Source organism: Syngnathoides biaculeatus, chromosome 16 (assembly GCF_019802595.1).
Source record: "Syngnathoides biaculeatus isolate LvHL_M chromosome 16, ASM1980259v1, whole genome shotgun sequence".
Classification (NCBI taxonomy): domain Eukaryota; kingdom Metazoa; phylum Chordata; class Actinopteri; order Syngnathiformes; family Syngnathidae; genus Syngnathoides; species Syngnathoides biaculeatus.
Window position 1 is genome coordinate 19,312,891 of NC_084655.1, and position 21,414 is coordinate 19,334,304.

The 21,414-nt window shown below is 47.8% G+C and overlaps 1 protein-coding gene and 1 long non-coding RNA gene across 3 annotated transcripts in view; one reads left to right on the top strand and one right to left on the bottom strand.

Annotated features, from left to right (window-relative positions):
- The window catches only part of pde4a (phosphodiesterase 4A, cAMP-specific), a 61,503-nt gene extending 45,824 nt beyond the window's left edge, over positions 1–15,679 (top strand). For both annotated transcript variants that reach the window (XM_061845284.1, XM_061845285.1), the window contains 13 exons: positions 419–455; positions 541–611; positions 1,633–1,682; positions 2,070–2,182; positions 7,785–7,878; positions 8,014–8,177; positions 8,319–8,417; positions 9,764–9,928; positions 10,005–10,104; positions 11,259–11,413; positions 11,504–11,626; positions 13,924–14,106; positions 14,814–15,679. In XM_061845284.1, the coding sequence (XP_061701268.1) occupies positions 419–455; positions 541–611; positions 1,633–1,682; positions 2,070–2,182; positions 7,785–7,878; positions 8,014–8,177; positions 8,319–8,417; positions 9,764–9,928; positions 10,005–10,104; positions 11,259–11,413; positions 11,504–11,626; positions 13,924–14,106; positions 14,814–15,293 (1,834 nt within the window). In that variant the 3' untranslated portion in view covers positions 15,294–15,679. The remainder of the gene's footprint in view (positions 1–418; positions 456–540; positions 612–1,632; positions 1,683–2,069; positions 2,183–7,784; positions 7,879–8,013; positions 8,178–8,318; positions 8,418–9,763; positions 9,929–10,004; positions 10,105–11,258; positions 11,414–11,503; positions 11,627–13,923; positions 14,107–14,813) is intronic.
- LOC133514043 (uncharacterized) lies at positions 13,952–21,324 on the bottom strand. The gene is made up of 3 exons (XR_009798709.1): positions 16,127–21,324; positions 15,017–15,246; positions 13,952–14,089 (listed from the first exon to the last, which is right to left on the bottom strand). It is a non-coding gene; the product is annotated as an uncharacterized LOC133514043 (long non-coding RNA).
- Positions 21,325–21,414: the final 90 nt, after the last annotated feature.

Here is a 21,414-nt window from a genome sequence, read left to right on the forward strand (position 1 = left end):
TTGAACACTAAATTGCCCCTAGGTGTGATTGTGACTGCGACTGTTTGTCTCTATGTGCCCTGCGATCGACTGGCAACCAGTTCAGGGTGTACCCCACCTCCTGCCCGTTGACAGCTGGGATAGGCACTCCCCGCGACCCTCGTGAGGATAAGAGTTGAAGAAAATGGATGGTTGGAAATTGCCTCTAGGTGTGATTGTGACTGCAACTGTTTGTCTCGATGTGCCTTGCGATTGGCTGGGAACCAGTTCAGGGTGTACCCCGCCTCCTGCCAGTTGACAGCTGAGATAGGCTCCAGCACTTCCCGCGACCCTCGTGAGGATAAGCGGTGAAGAAACTGGATAGATGGATGGATATGTTGAACTGCTTGGCAGCGAAAACCACTTGAGGATGTCTGACTTATCGGCTTTTCATCCGCAGGCACGCCGAAGACATGATAGTCACCCCTTTCGCTCAGGTGGGTTGCCCCTCGTTCGATGACGTGCCAATTAATGTCAGGCACTTTGTACCTAATTGTGGTGCCCCCCCCCCCCAATCCTCAGGTGTTGGCCAGCCTACGATCCGTAAGAAGCAACTTCACCATCCTCGCCAATGTCACCACGCCCACCAACAAGTCAGTATCACGCCTACAACTCAATGTCGGCCACACACCCGAGAATTTGAGATTGTAAATACTGAACGCGTGTCACGCCTTTCATTGTCGACCGTCACGGTTTTTTCCCAAGCAGATCGCAACACGGGAAAAGCAATCGCTGCGAATCAACCCCATGGTAGAGGATAATTGCTGGGGATAATCTTTCAGACACGTTTGAGTACCAGATTTTGGATGATTGGCATCGAAATGGGCAACAAATTGCTCAAATTTGGCCCGATTTTCTGTTTGCACCCTTGTATGTCTAATCATCGTTTGTTTGTACTCGCTGTCAACCAGCGACTCCAGCTTTGACATTCAACATTGTCGGCCATGACCGTTTTTCGATTTTTTTCCAATCGGACCGGGCAGGAAATGTCATTTTAATCGACCCGACGCTACTGGGTAACGGTGCCGTATGGTCATTTCAAGGCATCCAGTAATCAGGCCTTCGCTGACTGTCCGGAAGGGCGGAATCCAGCTCGAAATCGGCCCGTTAAGCATCCGTCGTTATCTGGCAGGGACGCATTTATTTCCCTGACGTCTCGTGTAACGAGCCGGTCGATAACGCTCGAAACGACATTTTTTTTTTTTGCAATTGTTTTTGGCAGCCTTTCAGCCTCTGCGTCAATATGATATAGAAAGCAATGCAGCAGAATGATCTTCTATAATTATGCAGCTGTGTCCTGAAACTCTTCCCCCCCCCCCCGTCGCCTCACAGTTTAATTATGAAAGCTATTTCAAGAAAACATGTTCGCCCTTTGATTGTCTGGAATATTTCAAACATAACAAGAGAATACTTATGTATTTCCGATGTGCGAGGGAGCACATTCGAGTGTTTTTTTTATTGCGTTTCATCCATACATACATACATGAAAATATCATTATATCGTGTGTATGTTTAAAGCGTTTGTGGCCCTTGTGGTGAAATGTGGGTCAGAGAACGCCAGAGGGCAGCAGTGTGCAGTTCTGCTCCTGACACAATGGCGTTTTTTGTCCACAGGAGGTCGCCCGTCACAAGCCAGCCCGCCGTTCCCCAAGCGACCCTCTCTGGTGAGCCCGTTTCGTCAAATATAAAAATGATAAAAGATGAATAGAAATGAATAAAACTGAAATGGTAAAAAAATTTAAATTAATAACAATTACATTAAAATGTACAATTTTTTACGGAATAAATCTAAAATTAAAATGCAATTTCAGCTTACCATAAAAAAATAATCACACAGAAGAATAACTAAGAGTAAAAAAAAAAAAAAAAAAAAAATCGAAATTATTATTTGATGTGATTTTTTTTTAAATTGGCCATCCAAGGAGGATGTTTATTTATATGCAGTCAATACTTGGTTGTTGTTGTTTTTTTCCGGCATGAATTCTGTCAGAATTTCCACAATATTATAATTTATTGTTTAAATTGCTGCTTGTGTGCATGTGGCTGCCCAGAGGAGACGTACCAGCAGATGGCGCGAGAGACTCTGGAGGAGTTGGACTGGTGTCTGGACCAGCTGGAGACAATTCAGACCCACCGCTCGGTCAGCGAGATGGCCTCCAACAAGGTGCCCGCTGCACTCAAACATCACACCACGTGCGCACGCTTATTGATTGACAACACATTGGACGAGGTCACACTGACCCCTTGTGGCCTTTTCAGGCATCTATCAATTATCTTGTATATTGGAACTTTCGCTTGAACTTTTATTAGCTGCACAGGAAATGTTTCAACTAATCGTTTAACACAATTCGCCACTATTAATTGCAAAATTTAGAAACGATGATTAAGTATATTTGCACTTAATTTTATTTGACATTTACCTTTAAGGCTGAGTGTTATTTACTCATGCAAGTGTAAAAAGAAGTCAACCGCTGTCTATGCTCGAGAAGGGACTCTCTTCACATTAGGACTCAAAAGAGATGAAGTTGCGTACATTCTGTGTATTCTTTTATTATCGATGTACACTTATAGCAGAACTACAGTAAGCCCCCCTCCTACCCCCACCCCTCGAATTTCTGACTCAAACATGTCATTCAATTCTGAAATTGCATTTTTCCTCATAAATAGTCACAGAGAACCCATTTCTGTCGTCAGAAAAATAGCAGCGCTATAAAAATACAAAGCTAGCATTAGCACGGTGAACAAGTTAGCCACAGCTGCTATGTCGGAAGCAGGACTTATTTGTGGTTTCATTTATGTATTGAAATGTAAATAATTGAATAAATAGATGGTGGTAAATATAGTTTGCATGCTCTCCCCGTCCGTGCCTGTGTGGGTTTTCTCCGGGTAGGCACTGCGGTTTCCTCCCACATCCCAAAAACATGCCACATTAATTGGACACTCCAAATTGCCCATAGGTGTGATTGTGAGTGCGGCTGTTGTCTGTCTCAATGTGCCCTGCGATTGGCTGGCGACCAGTTCAGGGTGTACCCCGCCTCCTGCCTGTTAACAGCTAGAATTGGCTGCAGCACTCCCCGCGACCCTTGTGAGGATAAGCAGCTAAAAAAATAGATGGATGGAATATGATGAAGCAATTAAAGGGAAACCGTGATGTGTGTGTGATTGTGAGTGCAGCTTTCGTCTGTCTCGATGTGCCCTGCAATTGGCCGGCGACCAGTTCAGGGACAGCTGGGATTGGCTCCAGCACTCCCCGCGAACCTTGTGAGGATAAGCGGGATGGATGGTGATAAATGTACCCGTTGAGCAGAAATGTTACACCGGTGTTTGGGAAAGACAGCTCAGAGATGCGGGCCACCGCGTGCATGTTTTGCTTTACTACGCCACCGTCGCGCCGCGCATACGCAGCGTCTTGAGCGTGCACACATGGGGCGACGGGGGGGGGGGGAAGCGGTCCTGATGCTGATGTCTCCGCTCTAACCTCGGTTGCTATCGAACAGCAGCAGGCACTGCCTCTGCCGCTCCGCCATTGGCTCGCCGTCCTGACCGCAAGCCACGTGGCCCGGGCCCCGGATCCAATGACGTCGCGGGCGGCGCTCTTGTAGTAGTGCTCGGTCTTAAAGCGGCAGGCACGATTTGTTCTATTCCACGCACGTTCTCCCTTCTGTTGTTCATCTTTTGAACATGCTGAGCTCTGGATGTAATAATAATAATAATAATAATAATAAGGATTCAGTCTGGTGCCGTTTTTGCGTGCATTTAGTGTGAAAATCTGTCGCGGGGGTTAAACAGATGCTTTGTGCTGCAACCGAGCTAGAAAGAGCCAACATGGAGACACACGACTACCGTGTTCCCACTCAGTCTCTCACTTTCACACACACACACACACACACACACACACACATTGTCGACAGACGTACACGCCGCCTCGCCGCGCATGGGCACTGCGGCCGCCAGAAGGAGCCAGCGGGCGCAGGCACTCACGTGCATGCGCGTGCAGCCACAGCGCCCGATTAGCTCGCGAGAGCCGTCCTACGGCGTCCCGGGGAGAAAGCGGCGCGAGCGGCGACGGCATCGGGAGAGGAGGAGGAGCGGCTGCCTCGGGGCGACCCGGATCGGTCTCCGGCATCCCTTCGGGCTCGGGGCGCCGGGCTCGGACGGGGGACGATCGTGGGGGAGGGGCGCTCGACGCAGGGAGAAAGCGGCTGTTTTTCCAGACCGCGGCTGCAAGGAACTGTCCCGGATTTCTCTTCCCCGGCCCTGTCTGCTCTCTCCCGCCTTCCTCGCCGTGTCCTCGCCGCCTCCGTTCGTTTGTTGTTCCGCGGTGCCGCCGTCGCGTCCTCCCCGCCTCGTCCGCCTCCGTCCCCGTTTTTTCGCCCGTCGAGCATCCCTCGTCCTGCCCGCCTCGCGTTGGCCTCGTCTTCCTCTCCAGGCTCGTCTGCGTGCCCTTCAGACGGTCCCTCTGTGTTTACTCCTCCATCTTCTGTCTCTCCGCCCCCAACCCCCCTCAGACCCCGCAGTGGCTCCACATTTGGGTCAGCCTGATCACCAAATGGGATGAGATGTAGTCTCCACAGCGTCCAGATCCAGGGGCTCCTGGGCCCCGTGTCTTTGTGAGCTCACATTTGCGGCCGGACTGGAGCCGTCTCTGGACTGTTTTTGGGGTGCTGCATGTAGGCCAGGATTTCCGCAGCCTCCCCTCGCCACCCCGCCCCCGTTCCTTTACCCCCTCTCGGGGCAGCCTTCACTCTGGAGTGCCCTGGCCTCTCCCCACGCGCCCTGACGACGCCCTCATGCCAATGGGGCACCTGCAGTGCTCCCACCCCGCTACACTACCGGACCACCTGCCTGTGCCACCGGCCCAAGCCCCCCGTCGCCCTCAGCATGGGTGTGGTGGAGGCTATTGACCCCACGCCGTCCCTCTGTCCGTCGCCCGTGCCCGGGGGCTACCGGCTGCCCCGCTCCTCCAGCTACAGCCCCCTGCAGGGGAGGGCAGGGGCAGAGCTGGACCTCGGCGAGGCGTCCGGCGGGGTCCTGGAGGGGGGCGGGACGGCGGCCCAGCGCAGGACCCCCTTGGTGGATCTGTTCTGCGAAACCTGCTCCAGGCCCTGGCTCATCGGCTGGTGGGACCAGGTAGGGCCTGGCGGAGGCCATCTTAGATTTCCGGAATCATCAAGTGTCCCAAGTGGGGGGGGGGGGTGCATTCGCGACTCGTCTCGTTAGGATTCATCACCCCCGGCAACATGAAAGCGTTTACATAGAGGGAAGACTTTGTTTACATGTTGTCGTCCACCTGTTTGTTTACGCAAATGTTTTTTTTTTTTAATTTCTATACATATCCAGCTGTTTTCGAAAAGAATTTGGGATATCTAGACTGCAAAAAAACGAAATGCATGTTTTTTTTTTTTTGTTGGTTATGATATTTCTGCTTTCGATCAATGGTCAGCAGGGGATGTGAAATAATAAATAATAGTTACACTACTGGGCTTGGCGTACCGCATGCACGAAACTTAGGCGAAAGGCCGATGTGATGTTGGCGTTCTTCTTGGAAGCTTAATGTGTAAATATTACAGCGATGGATTTGTGGTGGTGATTTAATTAATCAAATCTCACGGCAGAATTTAAACAAAATATGAAGGCTTTAATTGTGCAAATATTAGCTCGGAAGGAGAACAACTTCAGCTCAAACGACAACGAAGTTTGCGTCGCTCATTTTTGTTTTCATTATAAATTTCAAGGGTGCATCAGCTGGTTAAAGCGTTGGCCTCACAGTTCTGAGGTCCCTGGTTCAATTCCGGACCCGCCTGTGTGGAGTTTGCATGTTCTCCCTGTTCCTGCGTGGGTTTCCTCCAGGTGGGCACTCCGGTTTCCTCCCACATCCCAAAAATATGCAACATTAATTGGACACTCTAAATTACACGAAGGTGTGATTGTGATTGTTGACAGCTGGGATAGGCTCTAGCACTCCTCGTGACCCTCGTGAGGTTAAGCAGCAAAGAAAATGGATGGATGGAAATCTTAAGGTATTATAACATGTTGTTAAGGTTTTATTACTGGTTATGAGTAAGTTCAGTAAGTAGTAATTCTACATCTTAGGTAGCGTAAATACACTAGTCTTGAGAAATTGGTGCCAAGTCAAATTGTCCGTATGATTTGATATGATCCATTTTTGTCCCAATTGGGAGCCTCAGTAAGGCTTAAGAAAATACTGCGTTGACTCCATTGCTTGATTTAAACGTTGCTGTTTCCATCAGATGCGCACAAAAGAGAACTATTTGATGCGGTGCTCTCCAGAGAGGAGAGACACAATGGCCGCCGCGCGTCGCGTTTGTCACGTCGGCGCGGCGTTCGCTTCATCGGCCGGCGTCAGAGGAAGTGTTGTTTGTCCTGGCGCCGCGCGAGTGTCGGTCGGCGGCTATGACTCAGCGTTACAGCGTCGGCGAGAGGGAAAAGGCGCGAGGGAGAAGCGACGGGGGAGGCGGTTCGGTGTGGGGGGGGGGGGTAAAAGTACCGCCACGTGTGGCCTCCTTCATCCCGCCCGACAGGATGTCGGAGCATGTATTTGCGGAGAGTGATGGTAAATAAAATGGCAGCGGGGTGGGGGGGGGGGCTTTTGCAATCCGAGGCAGAGGAAGGAAAGAAGGGAGGACGGTGTTGTCGTTTGACCTTGGGAAAGGTCATAGACACCTGCCTACTCCTTTTCGAATTGTCACCCGAGCGAGGCGCCGCTTTGACATCAAGCTCAAGTGACTGGCTGCCGAGGAGGGAGTTGCTACGGCAACCACTCGCTCGGGTTGCCTAAGAGATTGTTTGTGTGTGAGGTGTCGGTCAGTAGGACATCGCGTTGTGCTCCCTTTTCGTCCGGATAAAAAAACTTGCTTGATTTTAAATTTGTCTTTGAGGGTGGCACGGTGGATCAGCTTGGCCTCACAGTCCTGAGGTCCCGGGTTCAATCCCGGACCCGCCTTTGCGGAGTTTGTATGTTCTCCCCGTGACTGTATTGGTTTTCTCCGGGCATTCCGGTTTCCTCTCACATCCCAGAAATGTTAATTGGACGCTTTAAATTGCCCGTAGGTGCGAATGTGAGTGCGACTGTTTGTCTCAATGTGCCCTGCGATTGGGTGGCGACCAGTTCAGGGTGTACCCCGCCTACCTGGGATAGGGCTCCAGCACTCCCCGCGACCCTCGTGAGGATAAGCAGCTAAGAAAATGGATGAATGGATAAACATCTTTGAGGGAAAATGGAAAAAAAAGTCATAATCAGTACATCATTATGTGTTGTGCGAAAAAAAAAAAAAAAGTGTCATGAATCATAATTGATTTTCTCACCTTTTTGTGAATAAGAATGCCGTGACGGTCATGATAATAACCGAATTCAACACATTTGACTCAAGAGGAAGGCGCTTGTGTTGTTTGTAATATTCAAATACAACATTAATGTCCGCTTAGCGGGCACTTCATTAGGTGCATGTGGGAAATTGAATGAAAGCCGGATACTGTACTCGAGTATCTGATATTTTGGGTCCTCAGGCTGGAACGCGGGACGATCGGGTTGATGTGAGTCGAATCAATTCTTGTTAAAATGATGTGATGGCGGAACAAGCGGACAGCTGGGAATGTAACATTGTGAACCTCGAGTTTGGAACAGTTTTAACACTAAAACCAGGAAAGACATTGCAATAATCGTACTGTTTTCTATGATTTGACGTTCGTATGAAATGCAAATTTCTGCTCGAGTGTCAAATGTTCGTGTTTTTCCCCTTCTTTAGTTCAAGAGGATGCTGAACCGAGAGTTGTCCCATTTGTCAGAGATGAGCCGCTCAGGGAACCAGGTGTCGGAATACATCTCCACTACCTTTCTAGGTAAGCCGAACTGCGTGACAAACTCCCCCCCCCCTCCCCCCGGGGGGGGGAGGGGCGTACGCGCATCTCTCCGAAACGAAGCTCCGACTCCGAGCCATCTGCCCCAGCCGAACTTACGCGAACTCGCTTCGGCAGATAAGCAGAACGAGGTGGAGATTCCGTCGCCGACCTTGAGGGAGCGGGACAAGCCCATGTGTCACATCAGCGGCGTGAAGAAGCTCACGCACAGTTCCAGCCTTTCCAACTCCACCTTGCCTCGCTTCGGCGTCAAGACGGAACACGAAGACGCGCTAGCCAGAGTGAGTGCGAGGGGGGGGGGGGGCAAAAGAGCGACCCTGATGCGGTTTTCCTTCCTTTATTTCTGTCGCTCTCTTCTGGATCGTTCATTTGGATGTTCCCGTCTCTTTGAGTAACGTTTGTGTTCTGCGCCACGCCCTCAGGAGCTGAATGACTTGAACAAGTGGGGCCTTAATATCTTTCGTGTGGCAGAGTTCTCGAACAACAGACCCCTGAGCTGCATTATGTTTGCCATCTTCCAGGTGGGGACGCCAGCGCGACAAATACAACAGTGCCCGGTTGCTTGTTGTATCACGTCAACCTTCCCTTTGTAAAGGCTCCGTCACACCATGACGTTCTGGTCAATGTTCTCTGAACATTTCAATCGTTCCATTTTTCAGGGTTCTCGAACGGGGATGACACATCTGGCGTGTGATTAACGTGTGTCTAACGCACAAGAAGCATGTAACAGCCACCAAATAAGATACCCCTAAAAACCATTAGCGTGTGCTAACGTGTCACTGGCGCTCGACGAGCGATTTGTCAACGTTAGACGAGCGTATTGAGCGTGTGACTAACGGGTGAATAACGACAGAATAGCGTTTTGCTGGCTTGTCATTTTTACAGTGGAACGGGAACGAAAACGTTGGGAATTTCGTAGTCACTTCAGTTGTTCTCGTGAGCTTGAACAGTCAGCATCGTGGCGCCTAGACGACAAAAAGGTGGGGTGCGGACTTCAGCAACTAGCGCCGCGAGTAAGAATGGAAAGCCTCTTTCACTAGCAATGTCTTTGGAGGAAAAAGAACAAAAGGAGGAAGAGCACGTCCGAGAAGTAACGCACCACGTGACACCCCCTGGAGACCCTAAACACCACGAAGACCCCAGTGATGACGGTCCGACGGTAACAAACGATAAGTAACAACCAAGTCACGCTAGAGTAACTACTGACTAACGATAGCCAAACACGTGCAACGCTCGGCGAACGTTCGTAAAATCTTGAACTTTCTGCGGCGTTTAGAATTAAACGTCGATGAACGCTGGTCTCGGGGAAAACTTTTGTGCACGTTCAAAACTTTTTTTTCCGGACCGGCGTTCTCCACCGATTCCCAGCGATCGTTGACGTTCACTAGCGTTCTAACAATGCTCTTCTGGCACTATCCCGGCGACCGTTGTTTCCTCAAACGCTATAGAATGCTGACCAGAACGTCATGGTGTGACGGGGCCATTAGATAAAACTTGTCCGGGCCTTTGATGCTCCCCTAAAAACCTTCCTTCTAATATTTGTTCAATGAAATTGGATTCAAACACACACAGCAGTCGCTGCGCTTCGTTTCGTAGCGTCGATTTTGGCTGCATGGCTTCCAGTGGATGGCCAGCCTTCCATTTTCCGAGTTGCGTATCCTCACAAGGGTCGCGGGAGTGGCGGAGCCCGTCTCGGCTAACTTTGGGCGAAAGGCTAATTACACCCTGAACTGAGTGGGAATTGAACCTTGACCCTCAGTATGCGGATGTTAGAGTTCCCCAAACCATATTTCAGCCCCTTTTTTAAAGCTCAATCAACAATATTTTGATGATCATTTGTGACCGCTGTGCTGCTTCCGGGTTGCAGGAGCGAGATCTACTGAAGACCTTCAGGATCCCGGTGGATACGTTCGTCACCTACGTGATGACGCTGGAGGACCATTACCATGCCAACGTGGCCTACCACAACAGCCTCCACGCCGCAGATGTCACTCAGTCCACGCACGTACTGCTGTCTACGCCGGCTCTAGATGTAAGTATCGCTAGACGCGCAACGGCCAATCTGGAGCAGATACTCACGGGTTTTTTCTCGTTTCTGTCCGGGGCAGGCTGTGTTCACCGATCTAGAGATTTTGGCTGCCTTATTTGCGGCCGCCATCCACGACGTGGACCACCCAGGAGTGTCCAACCAGTTCCTCATAAATACCAGTGAGTAGAAATACGAGTGCACGACGCAACACCAAATCACTGCTTACGTTGGAGTTCTTGCGCGTGCTAGCCGTATTAGCTCCTATGCTAATTACTCATGAACAAACGTGACTATTTATTTTTTTTAAAGAAAGCAAAACATCATTTTTCTGATCATACCAGTAACACACTCCGTTACGGCTGGAAACATTTATTAAATGTGGAGGAAAAAAAAGGAAGAGAGGATTTAGATTTGGCCGGCCCAAGAGAGCAATTAGCTTGATGAGGTGAGTTCTGCAAAGTCATGTCCTGTAGTCACTTATTTTCCTCTTCCTCTGTGGACGGCTAAAGAAGTTTTAGCCACTACTGAGTGACATAATTTCAGAGAATAATCTCTGCTATTTTTAATACATGTGATTCAGCAAAATTACATGTAAGACAGCAACAAAATCGTACCTTAAAGGAGGGGTGTCAAACTCGTTTTTTTGTCGCGGGCCACATTGTAGTTACGGTTTCCCTCGGAGGGCCGTTATGACTGTGAAATCATAAAAATCTTTCACCGCCGAATCATGTTTACACGTGGAATTTATTCAGTACTTTTGGTATCAGAAATCAAGGCTATGAGTTTTTCAACTATTGCTGATCTTTGGCAACACAAATACGCTTGCGACATTGCAACGTTTCCATTTAGGATATGAAAATTGGAAATTTTGGTCCAGATTTGATCAAAAATCACAAAAGTTGACACACATGATTTGCCTTCGCGGGCCACATAGAAGATGTTTGTTATATTTGATGTGTAATTTGGTCATCAAAAGGGAGAACGAGAGAAAAATATTTTACAAATACTTTATTTAGGAACCAATGTGGTAGTAGATATCAGCTTTAAACTTTTTTTTTTTGGGGGTAAATTATTAAATTTTAAAAGTAGCACAAACTGTTTTTGTTTTTCATATAAATATATTAATTTGGCGATACAGTACATGCTTTCTACAGGACAGCAACATTATCCAAATTATCAATACAATGAATTGTATTGTTATTATGTTATTATTTTCTCTTGGGCAGCATCTTGAACACCCGCTTGAGTTAGCAAATATGATCCCTTGCGCGCTAAGAAGTCGAACGCAAATGAATTCCCGCAAACTGACCACGCGCTGCCCCCCGCTTTGCAGACTCTGAGCTGGCCCTGATGTACAATGACGAGTCGGTTCTGGAGAACCATCACCTGGCCGTGGGCTTCAAGCTGCTTCACGAGGACAACTGTGACATCTTCCAGAACCTCAGCAAGAGGCAGCGGCAGAGCCTGAGGAAACTCGTCATTGACATGGTGACGTTTGTGTCCTCTCGATATTAATCCCCAAATCCATCATCATCATCATCGTCGCTATTACTAATTAGCGAAACTGCACCTGTGCAGGTTTTGGCCACCGATATGTCCAAACACATGAGCCTGCTGGCAGACCTCAAGACCATGGTGGAAACCAAAAAAGTGACGAGCTCGGGAGTTCTGCTGCTGGACCACTACACTGATCGGATACAGGTGAGGAAGGGAGCTGGACTAAAAGGGGGATTAATTAATATACACATGTAATATAGTTAATGATTTCCTGAAATAAAAGTTTACATTTTCCTCTGAGCCAAGATGTGGTGGTGCTAGAAATGCATATTGTGCAAAGTCTACGGTCTGGTCTAACTATAAATGAACAAAAATCATCATTCATCGTGGCAGCAATTTAAGGGACTCGTGCAAATTGTTCAATATGATTATGAAAATGGAAGATGCATAATCCAAACAACTCATTTAGGAAAAGAACTTGTGGATGGCGAAAGCATGTAGAAAACAATAACGTAGCGACGTCTAACCATTTATCACAACCATCCATCCATTTTCTTTTTGCCGCTTATCCTCACGAGGGTCGCGGGGAGCGCTGGAGCCTATCCCAGCTGTCAACGGGCAGGAGGCGGGATACACCCTGAACTGGTCGCAGGCCAATCACAGGGCACATAGAGACAAACAGCCGCACTCACGCATTTTTGGATTAATAAAAATGTGCATTTTGCCATGCAAACTCCGCACAGACGGGGCCGGGATCGAACCGGGGTCCTCAGAGCTGTGAGGCCAACGCTTTACCAGCTGATCCAAATTGCCCGTAAGTGTGATTGTGAGTGCAACAAGTTGAGGGTGTGCCCCGCCTCCCGCCCATCGACAGCTGGGATAGACTCCAGCAGTACCTGCGACCTTCATGAGGATAAGCGGCAAAGAAAATGGATGGATGGATGAAATAATGGCTTATATAAAGATGCTACCAAAAACAATATTTCATTACCAAAATTGACTCTTTTAAACAGACGGACGTACGTACGTTGTCTTTGTTCGTAGGTTGAGAATCGTGAAGGTTGAACCCGTCTCAATCTGCCTCCACACAGGCGGGCCCGGGATCGGACCCGGGACCTCCGAAATGTGAGCCCAACGCTTTACCAGCAGGTCCACCGTGCCGCCTTATCACAACCAATGTAGTGATATTTGGGCAGCCCGTTGAAATAGTGGTGAGCATGTTTGCCTCTCAGGTCTGAGGTCGCGGGGTTTGAATCCCAGCTCCGGCCTTCCTGTGCGGGGTTCGCGTGGCCTCCCCCCCCCCGCGCATCCTCAAGATTGCAGACGGCTGGCCGAGGCCGACTCCCGTTCCCCGCGGCACATTTTCAATTTGGAGTTTGATCTACTTTGTCAACTCATCGCGAGGCGGCGCTTTAATGAAAGGCCGAGCCGCTCGTTATTGTCCGCCTGAGCTCGGGGGCGAGCGGGACATCTCGACCCGGAGGCAACGCCGCGCGTTTGACCCCGTTTGACTCGTCGTAGGGGCGGGGATAACGAGGTAGCGTCTCAAAAGGGAAGAACTCGACCACGGCAAAACGCTTTTTTTTTTTTTTTTTTTTTAAATCAGACATCCCGGTCTCCGCGCGGAGGTGGATTTTTGACCATCCGCGAAAGTAGGTCAGGCTGCGTGTGCGCCGTATTACACAATCAGAGCTATCAAGCGGAGGGTTCTGAGAATCCAAGTAGGCCTCGTTCTTCGGGGTGGATCAAGGGAGCGTAGTTAAAAAAAATTGCTTTATAAAGTGATTAAAGGCAAGATGTCATGACAACGGTTGCCAAGTGGGTCAGTGTTGAGCACATCTGAATGACACTTCATCTGAGGTCACGGGTTCAAATCCAGCCCGCTGGCCTCCTGGTTGGGAGTTTTCCTGTTCACAGAATAAAGATTTTGCCTAAACATCTTTTATGACTTATACAAATCACTCCCACTGACTTGGAGGGTAGGCTGGGTGAGAGCAGAGCCATTTTCATATACATACATAATCTTCCACGATGAACAATTTTACCTGACGCTCTAAATGGCCCCTAGGTGTGATTCCGAGTGCGGCTGTTTGTCTCAAATGTGCCCTGCGATTGGCTGGAAACCAGTTGAGGGTGTACCCCGCTTCCTGCCCGTTGACAGCTGGGATAGGCTCCAGCATTCCCCGCAACCCTCGTGAGGATAAGCGGAAAACAAAATGGATGGATGGATGGTGGTTATTTACTGCATTGCCCTTAAAAGTGGGAAAGGTGAGCCAGAGCCGTCCTTGCCCCTTTCGACTATTTATTGAACACTAAAACAAACGTAAGCAATGAACGTACTCGGGCAGGATCTGCTGTCGGCCACAGCTCACACTCACGAGCAGACTCGTCCACATCGCGTGCTGTGTCCGTTTGTGTTGCGACATACTGCGGTTCCATTCCAAGGGACGACTTCCCCACCGATTACCACTTAGCCAACATTTGCGGCTGTGTCTGTGCAGGTGCTGAGGAACATGGTGCACTGCGCCGACCTGAGCAATCCCACCAAGCCCCTGGCCGTGTACCGACAATGGACGGAGAGGATCATGCAGGAGTTCTTCAGGCAAGGCGACAAGGAGAGGGAGCGAGGGATGGAGATTAGCCCCATGTGCGACAAGCACACAGCCTCTGTGGAAAAGAGTCAGGTAAACCAAATCGTCCTCAATACTGTACGCCGCCATTTTAGCGAGTCACATGACCTAAATGCGCGGCTGTGACGTAATAGGCTCGATTACGACGGGACACAATTATGGCCAGCGCCGGTTTCTCGGATTTATCATAATCTGATGAAGAAATCGTAGTATCAGTTGATCGGGAAGACAGAGGAATATTTCCGTCCAGATTTGAACATGTGGCAGTAAATAATGTTGAATATTCAGATGTTTCTTCGGACGGGAATGACGCGGAGTCTGATGAGCGAGCGCCGCGACCTTCCACGAGCGAGCTCCGGCGGCCTTTGTTCGTCCGAAGAACCATCCGAATATTCAATATTATTCGATCCCGGACCCGCCTGTGTGGAGCTTGAATGTTCTCCCCGTGCCTGTGTGGGTTTTCTCCGGGTGGGCACTCCGGTTTCCACCCACATCCCAAAAACATGCAATATTAGTTGGACACTTTAAATTGCTTGAAGGTGTGATTGCGAGTGCGGCTGTTTTTGTCTCCGTGTGTCCTACGATTGGCTGGCGACCAGTTCAGGGTGCACCCCGCCTCCTGCCCATTGACAGCTGGGATAGGCTCCAGCACTCTCCGCGACCCTCGTGAGGATAAGCGGCAAAGAAAATGGATGGATGGGTGAATGACATACGTGCACTAGCCTAAAAAAAATAAAAATCTGTATCCCTTCTGCATGTAGGTGGGCTTCATCGACTACATCGTCCATCCTCTTTGGGAGACCTGGGGGGACCTGGTGCACCCCGACGCCCAGGACATCCTGGACACCCTGGAGGACAACAGGGACTGGTACCAGAGTACCATCCCCCAGAGCCCGTCGCCTCCCCCCGTGAGCCAGGACAAGGAGCTCACCGCCTGCGCGGACAAGTTCCAGTTCGAACTCACCCTCGAGGACGGCTCTCAGGCGGAGTGCGACGAGGGCGACCCGGCACCGTGCCCCAACCACGTGGAGCAAGACGGCCACGGAGGGGCCAAGGAGGGCGGCGAGGAGGAGATCGAGGACATCATCGAGGAGGAGGAGGACGACGACGAGGAGGTGGCGATGGAGGAAGAGGAGCAGGGCGAGGAGCTGAAAGGCGAGCTTCCCAAGGGAGAGAGACTTTCCGACACGAGTCCTGTAGAGGAAGAGGAGGATTCTTCTTCACAAACTGACGACACATGAGCGTCGCACTTTGTACCGCGGGGATCCTCCTCACTTGCACACGTGACCTATTTTCGTCTTTTCACGAGGCCAAAACCCAGAACAGCGACATTCAATAATAATAAGACTTCAGTGACGATACGGACCTTTAAATCTTATTTTTCAAAAGAAAAAAACAAACAAAAAAAAGGGAATCAAGAGGAGTTCATCACACAGCAACTGTAGACGTGACGTCGTGAGCGTTGGACAAGATGGCGTAGCACTCTGGGACCGGAATGCACACAAATAAACACGCAAAGTCAGAATTGAATGCGGCGGTGCGACGCGTGCGCACGCGTGCATATATGCAGAATAAATGAGCATTGCAGCCCCCCCACCACTCGGGCTGCCGTTTCCCTGCAAACACACACTTGACTGTATGTTTGTATGTGTGCATTTACGCGAGGGATCCCGAACAATGACGCTTTTCTTTCCTTTTTTTCTTGTTTTGTTTGGTTCTGTTTTGTTTTGGAAAAAGCCATCTCTTAATGGAGCGTTTTGTCCCGATTAGCGATTCATGTTCAGTCGAATCCCAACAGGAAACTGTTCTCCTCGGCGAAGCGAGCAACTTTTTACATTTTTTTTTTTTCCATTTTTGTCGGAAAAGAAAAATACGCGAGTTGGATGTCGGGGGGGAGGGGGGATACGGACGTCTCGGGGGCCACCCGGGTCCCACACCCCTTTACGAGGAGAGCGCTTAGCTGGAAGATGGCTCTGTGCCTTTCTGACTCACCAGCCTCCCCGAACGGAGAGGGGCGGTGAAGCAATGCATTGTGGGTCAGGAGTTGCGTGCGCTTTTTTTTTTGTTCTCTTACTTTTGATTGTCTCCCGTGGAAGCTGCTGTCCATGGTATCGTGGCGCGTCTGTGCTGACATGTTTGAAGCCGTCAAGTCTTCCTTTGTTGCTCTTCTGCTGGTATAACAGAGCAATCACCACGATCACCAACTCTCATCCCTTTCCTACAATAAGCCATGGGATGCTTCGGCGCGTACATTTTTTTTTGCCTTTACTTTCACAATTCGGGGAGGAATCGCCGCGACGACGGCGGATCAATTTCGCGCCACGCCCCCCCCCCACCTGTGAGTTTACGTCCTCATACGATGATCACCAAAGTCGCCAAGTGCGGATGATGGGAAAAGAAAATCAGGAATGTTGGTGCGGGAAGTCTAAATAGATCGTTTTTTTTTTTACGCCAGACCGCTCCCGCTTATGTAATAAAACATTATCAGTCCCGCTTTACTTTATGTATTCACAGGGAGTGAAGATGATTCCAGGCGGTTGTGGTCACTGTGAAAAAGGGTCTATTGTCCTTATTATGTTTTTTTTTGCCTTAATGTCAGAGGCAGGATTCACACTTGCCGCTACACATAGAGGAATATAGCAGATATGCGACTATATTTATATTACGTCTGTACGCTCGTTTCATTGTAGTAGTCAACTATTTACAGTAAGTTGTGACTGTGCTCGGACCAACTTGAAAGAATGTCTTTTTGTTGTTGTTCAACTCACTCCATTGCAGCTACCAAGAATATAAAATAACCATATTGCAGTTTAGTGAGCATTTAGATGGGGTGCGCGCATACCAATAAAGGGTTGTTTTCACACGACGTCGCCCGTTGGCTGCCTCGAACGGCGGCCATTTTCTATCCCTGAGCTCCCGTCACTCATACGTAGGCAAGGTGGACGACATTATGTTGCTAACCGTATTTATTGAAGACGTGACCGACAGCACATCAAGCCCAGACTGATTATTGGGCTACCTGGCGTACGCACGTCATGGGACTCGGGACTCCGTCACAAAGGCGCAGTAACAATACCGCCCTTGATCTTTTACTCTTTGTGACAGAAATCACGGAGGAGGAGCACTTACCTGTATTCTTACACGGAAAACAAAAGGCAGTGGAATATTATTTTTTTTTAATATCGAGGCAAACTCCATTTACTCCTTTTTTTTTCCCAAAAAGTAAAACCTGTATATTAGTTCACCGCAAGCAAAGTGAAATGTTTTTTTTTTTTTTATTTGATAACAATGGCAGAAAGACAAAAGAATAATCAAATCCAGTATTTCACAAAATTATCGAATCTTTTAAGTGACTAGCAATAAACGATCTTAACTGTAATGTTGGCCAAATGAAAAGAGGATCGATTAAGCTTGTTAGCTTAGCTCGGTGACACATCAGCACGATGGAGGTTGAGACCGGGATAGCAACGTCCAAAGTCTTTCGCCGGAAGCGTGAGACCAGGGGTCACCAACGTGGTGCTCACGGGCGAATAGTGGTCCACGAGGACTATAAAAGGCGCCCGCGAGGTATGTTCTAAAAACACCATAAGCCACAAATTGTTAATGTTATTTGTGCTTTAAATTCTGAATTTGACATGCTTACATGAGTTAAAATTTTTGAAATACCTGTAATGTCATTTACTACACTAAATGAAAACAAAAATATTTAATGTAAGTGTAATGAACTGAGTGATCGGTGCTCACGAAGTAGCCCTCAGCCTCGAAAAGCTTGCTGAGCCCTGCGTTAGACGACATCCCCGCTTTCGAAGTCGGACTTGTGCACCGGATCACGAAGCTTTGAAATACGCGCCGACAAGCAACTCTGGGGAAAAAGCTTCAGCGAATTGGCGAGAGTTGTCGAAAAAAAAGTCAGAAGAAGGCTCTCTGATGGTTAGCAAGTCCTCTCTCGTGTACTTGAGTCCCGAGACGCCCGTGAAACACAAACAGTAACCGAGAGTATTCCGTAGATTCCCACGCTGGGTACGTGTTAGCTAGGGAGGTTAAATGGCGGCGCGCAGCGGTTCACGTCAGTGAAAACAACCCATAATTGGTCTGTACTGACATTTTTTTCATCTCCACCTTCGTGATCACAATCCACAAAGTCCCTTCGTGGGTTATTTCCTAAACATGATGGTGACCGATTATCCTGTGCAGCGGGATGTGTTAAGAGTGATATCCCCCCCCCCCAACTGGAATGAAAACAATGGGAGCTGTCAACTGGAAATTTCAAATCTGTTCAGGATTTATGATCTTGGACTATGAAAGCCAATCTGAAGGTGACCTGCAAATGGTTCTGTTGAGTGTTCACGTGTCTCGCAGGTCTTTTACCACAGCAAAAATGACGAGAGGAAGAGTTTGTCACTGCAATTATAGCTACCAGATTCGCTGACGGCCTAGCTTCCTTGATTACGTCTGTCTATGTTTTTCCATCGTGTCCTGTGGCTCCGTACTGCTGTCACAGGTTAGTCTCGGTACTGCAACAGACTTCTGGTTTTGGGGAGGAGACGTCGTTCTATGGAAGTAGATTAGTGCCACCAGGATTTGAATTTGAAATGTAAAGTGATCAGCGGCACGGTGAGTCAGCTGGTAAAGCGTTGGCCTGACAGTTCTGAGGATCCGGGTTCGATCTCACCCCCGCCTGTGTGGAGTTTGCATTTTCTCCCTTTGCCTGGGTGGGTTTTCTCCAGGCACTCCGGTTTCCCCCCCACATCCCAAAAACATGCAACATTAATTGGACACTCTAAATTGCCCCAAGGTGTGATTATGAGTGCGGATGTTCGTCTCCATGTGCCCTGCGATTGGCTGGCAACCAGTTCAGGGTGTGCCCGTTAACAGCTGGGATAGGCTACAGCACTCCCTGCGACCCTCGTGAGGATAAGCAGCAAAGAAAATGGATGGATGGATATTAAGTGATCACATTTTCATTAGTTGCTACAATTCGCTGTCTGAAATTCGCTGTCTAAAATTCATCTAGTGACAATTAGCTGTCGAAGATTCACCGAACGCCCAGCCAATCGTCTTTCTTAGTCACGTGACGTCACATACTAAGAAGGCGTAATTTGATTGGCTGGGTGTCCGGTTCTGACCTGAAGTAACCCTGCCTGATGGCACAGATGGTGAATTTCAGACAGCGAATTGTAGCCGGTTGAATTGTTAACATTAAAAAGTTACACTGAAATAAAACTATCGAAAAATGTGATCAATTTATATTTCAAATTCAAATAATTCCAGGCGGGTGTGGTCACTGTGAAAAGGGTCTATTGTCCTTATTATGTTTTTTTTTTTTTTTGCATTCATGTCCTGTCCTTATCCATCGCGACCATTTCTAGCATTGTCACCTCCTCTTGTTTCTTAGTAACTTTAAAATCCTGCCTGTGCAGGTCGGAGCGATGGCAGACTGATTCACTGAAAGAGTATTTTTATTAGCATTATTTCATGTGTATGCATGTGTGCGTGTGTTCACAAAAGCGTGACAAATTAGGGGGTAAAACAACACAAAATGATTGCAATATTTGTAAATTAACTCACTGTAACAAGTAAAGTGAATTGTTAACATTGAAAAGTTACACTGAAATACAACTATTGAAAATATGATCACTTTATATTTCAAATTCAAATCCTGGTGGCAATAATCTACTCCCATATCGTTATGTGTGTGGTGTGCTCCGTTAGTCTTCTTGTGTGAACCACTACAACGCAGATTTTTTTTTTTTATTTACCCGACTGTCATGTGTGAGTTCTCTCGCATTTTAAAAATCAGATGTCAAAACTCGTCACGTGTGTATTCTCTCCTTTTGAATGACATATTTGTAGTCGCCCGACAGCGCGGGAGGACAAGAAGACCTGAAGTGTTCAACACGCCACCGTCCACCCTTTTCTTATAAGCTAGTGTCGTTTTCGCAGGGTAAAAAGCAAAAGAATGACGATGAAAAGTGGTGAACGAACCAGGTTCTGCAGGTCAGCAACCGAACTCTTCGTTGCGTGTGTGCGTGTTTGACCACGGGATTATGAAATGACAAACATTAATACAACATTCCCATATGCACTGGCCTGTTCACTTAAAAGATATCCTTTTTTTTCTTTTTTTTTGGGTGGCTTCTTTGTGTGATGTCATGAAGCTATAAAAAAAAGGTTACTATTTAATTGCCATACAAACACAATACTGTAGCAAATCGTTTCTTATCAATACGAAGATTATTCAGTGGATTGATTGCTGCCATTGTTTTTAAAAATGATAAAAAAAGAGAAGAAAACGACAGAAAGTGTTTTCTTTGAACAGTTTGTGTACAGTTTATTTTTATACCATTCCAGTGGCCGGTGGGTGGAAAACTAAACAAAACAAAGAGAATCAACATGTTGATATGGATCGCAAGCGTAACCACTCTTGTATATAATGTAATATTCCATTGTAAATGATCGATTGAACTGTACAAACGCACTGCAGGCCACAACCTTCACCTCTTCAGTATGTTCTCGTTTGCCTGTACGGTCACCTCTTTCTTGTTCAAATATACGTGTACCAGCACTTTATTTCACCAGGCTCTGAGGCAGAGTTTCAAGTCGTGTGTGTGTGTGTGGTGGGTGGTTATTGTTAATGATGATGATGATGATGATGACGATGTTCCACTGGGCCAAATCACAAAGCCTCATTTCTACCCTCCAGAGTCAAATGGAGCCATTCGGTGACCGACTGTCGGCGTGAGATTGAATTCTTTTGACTCCTGAAGTCAAAACGTGAGCTGCTATAGACACAGTAGCAGTCAGTCACGCGGGATGTGACGCGTTTCGAGATAATGACCGCGTCCTCATCTATCGTCACCATTTCGAGCATCGTCACCTGCTCTCGTTTCTTAGTAACTTTAAAATCCTGCCTGTGGAGGTCGGAGCGATGCAGACTGATTCCCTCGAAGAGTATTTTTATCAGCATTATTTCATGTGTATGCGTGAGTGTGCGTGTTCACAAAAGCGTGACAAATTATATTAAGGGGTAAAACAACATGAAATGATTGTAATATTTGTAAATTAACTCACTGTAACAAGTCAAATGTGTCTGAGTTATTTTTTATTATATTATTTTTATGAAAAGCTGTTCCTTTTAAAAGAGCCGAGGTGTCATTTTGTGAATAAATGCATTTAATAAGCAAATACGTATATATATTAAAAAAAATGACAGTATATCAGTATTTTTTTTTATTTCACTGTTCGGTACTGTAAGATGTGTTAGAAATACAATAAAGGTCGATTTTTATATTACATAGTACTTTTGAATGTAGTTTGTTTGGTCTTTGATGGCAAAATGCGGAACAATATTACAAACATGAC